At 45.9% G+C, this 12,201-nt stretch overlaps 1 protein-coding gene across 1 annotated transcript; it reads right to left on the bottom strand.

Annotated features, from left to right (window-relative positions):
- Positions 1 to 1,467: 1,467 nt before the first annotated feature.
- On the bottom strand, positions 1,468 to 10,699 carry LOC141003982 (uncharacterized). Its single transcript, XM_073475485.1, has 6 exons — positions 10,595 to 10,699; positions 10,067 to 10,204; positions 9,174 to 9,230; positions 7,887 to 8,280; positions 3,046 to 3,411; positions 1,468 to 2,930 (listed from the first exon to the last, which is right to left on the bottom strand). Exons 1-6 carry the CDS (start codon positions 10,697 to 10,699, stop codon positions 2,671 to 2,673), a joined length of 1,320 nt encoding a protein of 439 aa, XP_073331586.1. The 3' UTR covers positions 1,468 to 2,670.
- Between the last annotated feature and the right edge of the window lie 1,502 nt (positions 10,700 to 12,201).

Here is a 12,201-nt window from a genome sequence, read left to right as displayed (position 1 = left end):
CTCTGTCCTGTAGCCTTCATCAAGCTGAGCAGCAATATTTATTCAAAACATGTCAAGACTCGTGTCATTTTCCATGCGGCTCTTAGCTTGTTTATGCCTTTTCACTTTTTTTGCAAGAGCTTTCATCCATGCTGGTTCGGTTCCTGCTGTCTGAAAAAGGAGGCAAGGAAAGCAAAATAAAGTGCCGACCTCACTGCATGTAGTTAGAGACGGCTTCTTATCAAAGGGGAGGTGTGCATGTGCGCATGTTGTCCTTGTCTCCTCTCTCCCATGGTGTCCTCGTCTCCTCTTTCTTCGCATGGTTTCCTCAGGTCTCTCCACAAATCCTCGCCCTGTGGGACAAAGAAACAGGCAAAAGACGCAACATGGAAACAATTTAGGTGAAATGGGAAGAACCCACTGAGGAGGGCCGGTATTTCAAAGCTTGTAACTGTAAATCTGGGACAGAACAATCCGCAGAATGAAACCTCATTCGTTCTCAGTCGATGATCCCCTCCTGTTACTGTACTTTTATCTGTAAGTGTGTTTATTGTGTTTTGTTTTGAAATGTTGTGTCTGTTGGATGTTGTGGTGCCAACAAGTTATGATGTTGAACTGAAACTAGACTTTGAGAAATGCTTTGTTTGTATTTGTCCGTTTACAGCAGGTTTTCTTTTAAGTTTAAGTGTAATGAACATCTTAGGTAACTATCTGTGAGAAGTGAAGCCTACTGTAGGATATTTATATCAATCTGCCTCAAATCTCTCTCTCAGGTAGGATCCAAACATCCTGAACAACCAGATCTCTGCCATAACATTTGAAAAACCTAGAAGCAGCGTTTTTAACTGCCCACCATCCAGGACCTGTACTCATCCAGAGTCAGGAAATGGGCAGGAAACATCTCTGCAGACCCATCACACCCTGGACACAATCTGTTTGAACTCCTCCCCTCCGGCAGGCGCTACAGAACCCTGCTCGCCCAAACAACCAGACACAAGAACAGTTTCTTCCCCCAGGCCGTCGCACTGACGAACACTGGATCAGTCACCCAGTGTCAGTGACGCCCCGACTCCAAAACCATCCACTCAGTCTTTACATTTACAGACTACATTGCACTTTATATATGTATTTCTACCTGTACATAATTGAACAACATATATCCTTACTGTAAATAATATAATATATATATACTTAAATATATATTTATAATAGACCGGACTTCTGAACATTTTTTAACTTACTGTTCTTTGTTGTTCTTGTTCCTTCTAGTTGAATGTTGTTATGTTTGTTATGTTCATGTTTACGTCTATGTACATCGTGTGCGAAGAAAAAACCAAGTCAAATTCCTTGTTTGTGTTTCACATACTTGGCCAATAAAGCTGATTCTGATTCTGATTCTTTATCCAGAGTAAAGGTCGGACTTGATTACCAAATCAGAGCAAACAGGACAGTAAAGTAATAAAGAAACAGGCACAAATGTTTCTGTCATCAGTTTGATCCACTTTATTGTCTTTGTCACAGTTCAAATACACAAAACAAACAAACCTACTTTATGACCTTGATTACAATAACGCAGTCGTACTCCGTCACCGGCTGGACATTTAGAGTCTGACCCTCCCCTGGGACCACTTTGTCATGGGGGACCCTGCCAGGAGCTGAGAGGTCCAGACAACACTGATCCCACAGTCAACGGGTCCAACCTGCTGTCAATCATCCACAAACACACACACACTCACTCAGAGGAGACTGCTCACACCCTAGGAGGAGGACGGACATACCAGTATACACAAACACCACAAAATAATGGGTCATGGAACAGGGTCTCTGAAACAGGAAAACAAACATCTCTAATAAACTGTTGCTCTTAAGTCTAATCGGATCATGTCAGCTGATCAGATCATTTTGTCAAATTTCATAAATCCCTGACAAAAACATTCCTCATACAGAAGAAATAAGTAAAAATGGATCTTTCTGTGCTCTGAACTGTAAAACCTGGTGCAAATAAATTTATATATATATATTTTAATTATTTCAATGGAATAGCATTAATTCATCAGTTTCAAGTTTTAAAAAGGTTGATTCAGACTTTCTGAACATAAACTCACTCACTTCATGAATCAAAGAAAAGTTCGTCTTATTTGCATTTACTTCTTGACATGCTTCACTTGACACTCTCATCTCAATTAAAAGAATGGTTTAAGCCTTGTGGTTGTGTGACGCTCCAGTCAAGTACTTGTTCCTGAGAGCTGGTGTTGAATAATGACCAGAACATTTTCTGCAGAATATTAATATTATGACTTTATACTTTTGTATATCAAACGTCATAACGTCACCATTTGAGTTTCAGAGCTCACACGTGTCCTTAACTCTGACTCTGTGAGGACACTCCCACACAGAAAGTCACATATTTTCTGTGCACATCCAGTAATTTGACTTTCTAATTATTCAATAATAAAACTTCATAGAAGTTCAATGTTCAGTGTGTCTTCTAGTATGTTCATACAAGACTGAGCCAATCAGGAGCATCAGACTGGAGGCTGCAGCTCCTTCTTCTCCTCCTTCATAGTAAAAAGTAAAAAATGCCGACAAACTGTCAAAGTGCCCTCAAACCCTCCACCTCACTGAGGCAGCAGTTCATGAAGGGGAAATATTGTTAGGCACTGATGAACCAGATCATCATGGTGGAGAGTCTCAGACTTCAGATTGACACAGAACCTCAACAGACTCTGTGGATAAGTGCTGTTTTTCATCAGCAGCAGGCTGCTCTGAATTCTTCTTCATTAGTCTTTTATAAACCAGGAAGCCGATTAAACCCAAAACAGCAACAGCGATCAGACCGATCAGAACCATCAGCCCATAATAACCATGCAGGTTCCCTCCCTCCTTGCTTCCTCCCTCCTCGCTTCCTCCCTCCTCGCTTCCTCTCTCCTCGCTCCCTCCAGCTTTAGGACCTGCAGAGCAGAAAGAGGTGTCAGGTGTCAGCAGGTAGCATTTCCTCTGCAGTCTCATGTCAGCTGTCACCATCTGTATAAAACACAAACCTCTGATCTGAGTCTACAAACTCACCTGAGTCTTCAACCTTCAGGTGGACGATGTGTCTGAAAGTTGCTCTCTCTGTGTGTCCCCCTCCTCCTCCTCCTCCTCCGCTCATGAAAACCGAACACTCGTACGGTCCAGAGTCGTTGGCAGTGACGTTCTTCAGAACAACAGAAGCGTCTCCCTCCTTCATCTGTCGATCTCTCAGCTTCACTCGACCACGAAATGATAGAAGCTGGTAGTTTTCATATGAGCGGTTTTCTCTGAAGAAGAAGACATATTTGTCTGACTTCAGGTCAGTTTTGTTCCATGCTAACTTCTCAATGGAGCCATCTCTGTGAGCCCGACACTGAAGAGTAGCATTATATCCAGGTTGTTTCACCTTCACCTGTGTGTCTGAACAAAAACAGAGAAGAGACTTCAAGACTTGTTTCCTGTTCACGTGAAAACAACCTTTTCATTCCATCTGTGACGTGAAATAACTAACGACATGTAAAGATGGCCGACGCAGCTCTACTTCCTCACACTGTACAAAATACGAGCGCTGCCATCTGGTGCTGGTGACGTCATCTGACATCACTTTAGTGTAATGAGCCTTTAAAACCAAGAGAAGACATCACTGATGACATATCACCATATAACACCATATACAGTCTCATATCACAATAATGATGTTATATATCATATATCATATATATATTGATACAGCCAGCCCTACACTAACTAAAAAAATGTTAATAATCACCAAAACTTATGAAACTTTTCAAACTTGTCAAAGCACTGGTCATCTCCCGCCTGGACTTCTGCAACTCTCTCTTGGCTGGACTCTCAGCCTCTGCGACTAAACCGTCGCAACGTATCCAGAACGCTGCAACGCACCTCGTTTTCAATCTACCCAAACTCTCCCATGTGACCCCCCTCCTCCGTGACCTCCACTGGCTTCCTGTTGCTGCCTGCATCCGATTCAAGACGATGGTGCTGGCCTTCAAGGCCGTCAACGGAACTGCACCCATCTACCTCCAAACACTGGTCAGACCACACGCCCCTGCGCAAGCACTTCGCTGCACTACATCAGCTGGCCGGCTGGTACCGCCATTGCTGAGAGCAAACAAAGACCGCCCAGCGAAGTCGTGACTCTTCTCTGTTCTGGCACCTCAGTGGTGGAACAAACTTCTGACCAATGTCAGGACAGCAGAGTCACTCGCCATCTTCTGCAAAAGACTCAAGACTCACTTGTTCAGACTTCACATCGACCCCGCAGAGCATGACTGCAAATGTAAACTTCCTCTCCGTCTTGTGTTTTGGACACATGTGTATCTGCAGCCCACCTCTGAGCCTCATGAGGAGAGCCTGTCTCTGTATTCAGTGCTTCATATGAACCCAACGACTGGCTGCTGGACTGAACAGATCTAAACCCGTCATCACAAACAGCATTATTCATTGACAGTAATTCATCAGAGCGATCACAGTGATGAGTCAGGAGCAGCAGGGAGAGGCAGCTGATTACAGTTTGAAACGCTCGGTCTGTCTCTGTTTATTAAACGCACCCAAAACAGGAAAACTGCTAAATCTGAGTATTTAATATGTCAATGCTTTTACTATCATCTCCACCTGAATGCATTGATTTAACCTGATTTATGAAGAATTCAACATGTATACATGTCTTCAGTGACACGTGCAGAACTAACAGCTGGTTTTCCTTCATCTTTTCTATCAGAGTAACATGTTGTTGTCCAGATGCACCAGCCTTCTGTCTGCATGGACGGACACGACTGCAGAAGAGTTGTTAAAGAACAAGTTTCCCTCCACAGTAAAACTCTTCCTTTACCTAACACTGTGAACGCACTTTCACAATAAAACAACAGGTCGTCACTGGACTTCGGGTGGCGCCATGCGGTAGGAAACAGGAGGCAAAGTTGCTCATAAGAAAAACGATTTAAACTAGCTCTTAAACATAAAATTAATGTCAGAAAGCAAACAAAACTAAAGAATATTTAGCGGAGAAGTAAAGTAAAAGAAATGGATAAAAAAGGGAGGCCTACCAAGAAGGAAAATGTGAGTAATACGCACACCGACAAGACCAAGGGTACCACGCCGGAGACGGCGCTGGAAGGCAGGGAGCAGGACTCGATAATATTAGCGGAGCTACAGAGGCTACAACAAGAGCACACAGAAGCAGCTGCAGACAACAAAGGGGCTCTGACAAGACCAGAGGCAAATGTGATGGAACTTAAGGAGAGAATAACTTCACTGGAGCAACGAACAGCCGATGTGGAAGAAAGGTTGGGAGACATGGAAGACAGGACAGCGCGGCTGGAAAGAGTGGTCGCCTTTCTACTTTCTTCTACTTCACCAAGAGGCGAAGCTGTCCGCTAAACGCGACAACTTGGAAGCAAAGTTAAGGAGCAACAACATAAGGCTACATCAGATTCCAGAGGGCACTGAGAAAAACGACACTATTGGATTTGCTAATGACTTTATTTGTTCAACAGTGCGCCTCCCGGATGATATGGTGCTCCGCATTGAAAGAGCTCACCGCTCGCTGACCGCCAAACCAAAAGAAAATAAAGCCCCGCCACGAGCGGAGTGATACAGGAGGCATGGAAACAAAAGATCACATATGAGGAGGCAGCCACGCATCACAGAAGCGGAAAAAGGTGATAAAAGATAATATAGGAAGATATATTATGATAATCGGTTCCATAGGAGATATAACTATATCTATACTAAATGTTTATGCCCCAAATGAAGAAAATGAGACATTCTTTAAAAATATAACCAATGTAATTGCTAGTAATGGGAAAGGGATGATATTAATTGGGGGAGATTTCAACACAGTACAGAATGGTAAATTAGATAGGCTGCCACCAGAACAGGGTCCAAGCACAAAAAAATCTAGAATATTAAATAATCTTATGAAAGAATTAGGTCTTACAGATCCTTGGAGAAATAACAACTCTAGAGGGAAAGATTTTAGCTTTTTTTTCGAATCCACACGGCAGTTATTCTAGAATCGATTTTTTTTTATGTGTCACAACAACATATGCACAAGGTCCTAGACTGTGGCATAGACTCCGTAACTGTCAGTGGTCATGCTCCTAATCCTAGTTTGCTCTGTAACGACCTGAAGATATTAACAAGCATCTTGGCACAAACGATGCAGAGATATATAAAAATCATCTTCAGCGTTCTCCTCTCCACCACGGTCTCAAAAGAGTCCAGCCTGAGACCGAGTACAGAACCAGCCTTCTTGATGATTTTATCAAGTCTGTTAGTGTCGCTGGCTCTGATGCTGCTGCCCCAACACACAGCAGCAAAGAAAATGGTGCTGGCAACAACAGACTGGTAGAAGATCTCCAACATCCTGCTGCACACGTTGAAGGCTCTCAGCTTCCTCAGGAAATAGAGTCTGCTCATCCCCTTCTTGTACACAGCCTCGGTATTAGTTTTCCAGTCCAGTCTGTTGTCGATCACCACTCCCAGGTACTTGTAGTCATCCACCTCTTCCACCACCTCCCGCCTGATCCGTAGTGGCTGTGAAGGCATCTTCCTCCTCCTGAAGTCAATCACCATCTCTCTGGTCTTGTTGACATTCAGCCTCAGGTGATTCTGTTCGGACCACTCAACAAAGTTGTCCACCAGTGTCCTGTACTCCCCCTCCTCTCCCTCTCTTACACACCCGACAACAGCCGAGTCGTCAGAAAACTTCTGCAGGTAACACGACTCAGAGTTGTACTGAAAGTCAGTGGTGTATAAGGTGAAGAGGAAGGGAGAAAGCACAGTTCCCTGTGGAGCTCCTGTATCACTGACCACCACATCAGACAGGACACTGCCCAGACGGACAAACTGTGGCCTGCCTGTCAAGTAGTCAGTAATCCAGGAGATCCATGCGTCGTCAGCACCCATCACCTGCAGCTTCTCACCCAGCAGCAGAGGTTGAATGGTGTTGAAAGCACTGGAGAAATCAAAGAATGTGATCCTCACAGTGCCTCCTCCACCATCCAGATGCATATGGGCTCGTTGCAGCAGGTAGATGACAGCATCATCGACTCCTACATGGGGCTGATAGGCAAATTGCAAAGGGTCCAGATACGTCCTCACCTGTGCTGGGCTAAGACCAGTCTCTCCAGGACCTTCATCACATGAGATGTGAGGGCGACTGGTCTGTAGTCTGCCGGGTCGGATGGTCTCGACTTCTTGGGGACCAGAACCAAGCAGGATGTCTTCCACAGCAAAGGGACTTTCTCCAGACTGAGGCTCAGGTTGTACAGATGTGCCAGTACAGGAGACAGCTGGCTGGCACAGGTCTTCAGGATCCTGGGTGTGATGCCATCAGGGCCTGCAGCCTTTCGCTGGTGTAGTCTTTCCAGCTGCCTCTGCCTGTAGTCACCGTTGGGCGGTGGTTGGTGCAGATGTCTTCAGTGGAGGTGGAGGAGGAGGATGTGGGGGACAAGGAGGGGGGGCAGATGGAGAGGTGCTGTACAGGAGAAAGCCGGGGGGTGGGTCGAGCCATTTGGGACAGTGTGGGTGTGTGGGTGGCAGGAGGTGAGCTAAACCTGTTAAAAAACTGGTTCAACTGGTTTGCTCTATCCAGGCTCCCTGATGTCTGCCTGTCTTTCCCCTTCATACCCGTGATGTGCTTCATTCCTGCCCACACATCCCTCACACTGTGAGAGATGTGTGGGAAGAAGATGATCCCGGAAGTTTGTTGCATTTCTCTCCTAACATCAGTCAACACGAATCATAAACCAGCTCCAACTAGTGATGTCACCATTCAAAGTTGTAAACAATCATATGTGGAGAAAAACACGCGCATGCTCTCTCTCACACAAGCACAGACACGCCCACATGCAGACACACACACCCCTTACCTCCACAAGCAACGATGATCCATGAACAGGTCAGGAGGACCGTCAGTGGCGAAGATTTTAACACGGACATGACTGAGGAGGAGCTCTCTGCTGCCGGTCTCTCTGCTGCCGGTCTCTGCTGCCGGTCTCTGCTGCCGGTCTCTCTGCTGCCGGTCTCTCTGCTGCCGGTCTCTGCTGCCGGTCTCTCTGCTGCTGGTCTCTCTGCTGCCGGTCTCTGCTGCCGGTCTCTCTGCTGCTGGTCTCTCTGCTGCTGGTCTCTCTGCTGGTCTCTCTGCTGCCGGTCTCTGCTGCCGGTCTCTGCTGCTGGTCTCTCTGCTGGTCTCTCTGCTGCTGGTCTCTCTGCCGGTCTCTGCTGCTGGGCGAGGTCTCTTCTGTTATCAACTTCCTGCTCGCCCTGTCATAAAGTCAGCCCGCTGTCACGTGGTTTCCCAGAAATCAGCCCTGTTAGAGAAATGTTGCATTCAAGTACACCTGCTCATCTTCTTGGTACAGGTTTGTTCACCCACTAAACAAAAGGTGGGTAAACAAACCTAGTGGCGCTACATTCAGTAACGCTGACTGTTACATATTTCCCCTTGGTGAAAATAAGGCTGTCCTCAGCCGTACACAGCAGAAGAAGTAACCAAGCTTCACTTAGCATTTTGTAATATATAGACTCAATGAAAAGTCAGCCGTAACACACAGGGTAAGATAAGATGCTCAGCATTCTGATATACATGTCAGTGGACAGAGTATAAAAGTTTAAGATTATTCCTCATCCCAAAGTACAAGGCTGTTTTCTCGTCCTAACAACTTACAGTGAGCTCGCCGGGTTTCCTCGTCGCCAAAATGTAATATCTTTACGATATTAGGGAAGAATGGACGGACACTGGAGGTAAGTTGAGGTGGGTTTACTGGAGCACTTCTCATTACATGACAGGAACATGGCAACATCAACTACATATCACCTGTGGCACTATAGTCTCTGAGCTAATGAATAAACCACATTTGGCCTAGGCTATGTGTTGCACTCTGGAAAATAGGGATAAATAATCACACGAGTGATGCCGTGTTTCCTCAACCAGAGCTTTAGTGAAGTGAGTTTCAAATCATATTTTATCACCATACAGCTAGTAAACTCGAACAAATATAGTAATTACATAAACAGGATATAAACAAAAATACATTCTCTTATGTGCACATACCCACGTTAACAATGAAAACGTCTAGCGTATTTATACAAGATGGCGGCCCTTTCGCTCGCTCGTACTTACTTTTAAGTGCCCAGTAAACATAGTTTAAACTTACTAGAGCAGCCAGCCGGTCACCAGAATAAAATACTGGTGTGTACGTTTCTGCAAACCACTTTTGTGTTCACATCCTCGTCACTCTGCAGCTCTTCTCTCCAGCTGACTGCTTGTTTTGCTGATTTTTAAACTTCATGTCTATGTGTTTCTGCTCCTGTGGGTCAAAGTTCAGACTTCAGACTGTCGATCATCATCTGATGAACACAGTGAAGCTGTTGTGCTGCCACCTGCTGACTGACAGCACTGACTGGCTCTCAGGCTGAGAACAAACAGGAAGTTACTGCAGTCTTTCCCTCCCATAGATAAACAAAAACAGAACAGAAATACAAGTAATGTACATTCTCCTAGAATATATCTATATATACAGTGTAATAAATAATACAGTTGAAATATGGGTTATTGCACATTAGAGAGAATCAAAGCGTCCAGAGTCGTCCTGTTGACTCAGAGTGTCTGACACTCAGAGAGGAGTTGAACAGTTTGATGGTCACAGGCAGGAATGATTTCCTGTGGCACTCTGTGGTGCATCCTGGTGGATCAGTCTGGTGCTGAATGTACTCCTGTGGCTGAACACCACATCATGGAGTGGATGAGAGCCATTGTCCAAGATGACATGTCACTTAGACAGCATCCTCCTCCCTGTAACCGCCATCAGAGTCCAGCTCCACTCCCACAACGTCACTGGCCTTGCGGATCAGTCTGTTGAACCCTTTTGCGTCCGCTACCCTCAGCCTGCTGCCCCAGCACACAACAACATATAGTATAGCACTGACCACCACAGACTCATAAAACATCCTGAGCATAGTCGGGCAGATGTTGAATGACCTCAGTCGTCTCAGAAAATAGAGACGACTCTGTCCCTTCCTGTAGAGGACTTTCCTTAGTGTTCTTTACCCAGTCCAGTTTATTATCAGTGTGGACCCCCAGATACTCCACAATGTCCACACTGACCCCCTGGATGGAAACAGGGGTCAACGGCACCTTGGTCCTGCTCAGGTTCACAACCAGTTCCTTGGTCTTTGTCACATTGAGCTGTAGATGGTTCACACCATGTGACAAAGTTGTCCACAGTAGTCCTGTACTCATCCTCAGCACCTTCACTGATACATCCAACTATTGCTGAATCATCCGAGAACTTCTGGAGATGACAGGTCCCTGTGCAGTAGTTGAAGTCCGTGGTGTAGAGGGTGAAGAGGAAGGGAGAGAGGACAGTCCCCTGTGGGGCCCCGGTGTTGCTGACCACTCTATCTGATGCACAGTGTTATAAGCACACATACTGTGGTCTGCCCATCAGATAGTCAACAATACAGGTCACAAGGGGGGAATCCACCTGCATCGCTGTCAGCTTCTCACCCAGTAGAGCCGGACGGATGGTGTTGAATGCACTGGAAAGGTAAAAAAACATGATTTCACAGAGCTCACCGGCTTGTAGGGGTAGGCGTACACACGGTTGAGGAGGGTTGCAATGGAGCGTAGCTCTGATTTCAAGCTGGACAGCTCATGATCCTCTGGGGTGAGTGGGGGCATTCTTGGGTGGAGCAGATGGTGGCTGTGAAAAGAGAGAAAACAGCTCCGGCAGCAACGGTGTTTGTAGTAGCCTATGCTTGTTTGCCTAGCGGCTAGCTGGATCGCTAGTGTAACGTTAACTTCAGGGAGGCAGTGAAGACTTACACACGAGGACTCCAGATGGAGTCCACAGCGTTGAAGAGGCACATATAGCAGACTGTTTAGATGGTGAGAGGAGGCGAGACTTACCGGCACAGGCCCAAATACCGGGCCCGGTGAGGTGATAGTGTGTCCGGTAAGCTAGTTGGTTGAATCTCACAGGCTCTTCAGTGCAGCACGGGATGGAAGCGCTGGCAATCGGTTGGCAATCAGCTGTTGGACGATGAGCAGCTGTCTGACCATGGAATCAACGACGGATCAACCATTAACTTGAATGGATTCGTACAACAAAGCGGTCGTCCAAGTAGTGGAATGGGTGACAGGGAGGGCAGAAACCAGAGTATGGAGTGCGTGGCTATAATGTTAACAGGAAGTGATGTCAGCAGTGAGGCAGCACCACATCCTCAACCAGCAGCAGTCGAAGATCTCTGCCTGAAGTGAGGGAGGAGTTGATCAGGGTGGTGAGGAAAGGCAAGATGTCGTGCGAGATGTTTTGGAGAAGAGAGGAGGGAATCGGGTCGAGGGAACAGGTGGTGGCATGGTTAGACGTCACCAGTGTGTGAACATCTTCAGAGGAGAGAGGGCTGAAGCAGGTAAGGCTGTCACAGGTGACGGTTGGGGGAGGTGCTTTCTGGATCGGCAGAGGAGTAAATGAGGAGCTGATGTCTTTTACTTTCTTGGTAAAGTAAGTTGCAAAGTCATCAGTAGTGAGGGAGGATGGAGGGGGAGCGAAGAACCTGACATACAGAACTCTACATTTCTCAACCAAATGTAACCCCAGTCCCATGTAGCTAGTAAATATTGACTGACAAATAATTAGGATGGTATAGTACAATGGGACGTGGGCCTGAGTTCGTCTGAAGATGGCGCTATGTACCTGTGATAACTGTGATAGTGTTGTAAAATAACTTGGCGGTGCCTCCAATAACTTTTAAGAAGTAAACACAAAATTTGGTACTACTTTTATCACTTATTTATCCAGAAAGTATCACCTTTGCAATTACAACACAGGATTTAGTTGAAACAACAAGACTTATTTATTACAAAGTTACAAATTGGTCATTTGGAAATGAGTTAACTGGTTCACTGTTGACCTTTAAGTATGCACTGATAACAGTATTCAAAACTCATACCATGCTCTGGGAGGTTTGACCCACAAATGACCTCTGGTGAACCCAAAGAGAAAAGGTAAAATCAAAATCAGCAGGAAAACTCAAGTGTCCACAGCCCACACTCACACACACATTCACACTGGGCTATTAAATGCAGGTAAAGGAAAACGCGGCAGGCCCGGTCGAGGCCAGAAACAAATGGCCGCTTCACTGGGTTTACCCAGCATAAACAAAAAGGCATGTGCAAAGTGT

The sequence above is a fragment of the Pagrus major genome, chromosome 10 (assembly GCF_040436345.1).
Source record: "Pagrus major chromosome 10, Pma_NU_1.0".
NCBI classification, from domain to species: domain Eukaryota; kingdom Metazoa; phylum Chordata; class Actinopteri; order Spariformes; family Sparidae; genus Pagrus; species Pagrus major.
This window is presented reverse-complemented; position numbering and strand designations above follow the sequence as displayed.

Excerpts from the sequence above, each read along its gene's own strand:
- LOC141003982 (XM_073475485.1), bottom strand. The coding sequence starts at position 10,699 with ATGCCCCCACTCACCCCAGAGGATCATGAGCTGTCCAGCTTGAAATCA. Across the intron at positions 3,412-7,886 it reads GATCATCGTTGCTTGTGGAG|ACACACAGGTGAAGGTGAAA; the intron begins GTAAGGGGTGTG and ends GTTTTTGTTCAG. Across the intron at positions 2,931-3,045 it reads CCTGAAGGTTGAAGACTCAG|GTCCTAAAGCTGGAGGGAGC; the intron begins GTGAGTTTGTAG and ends TCTGCTCTGCAG.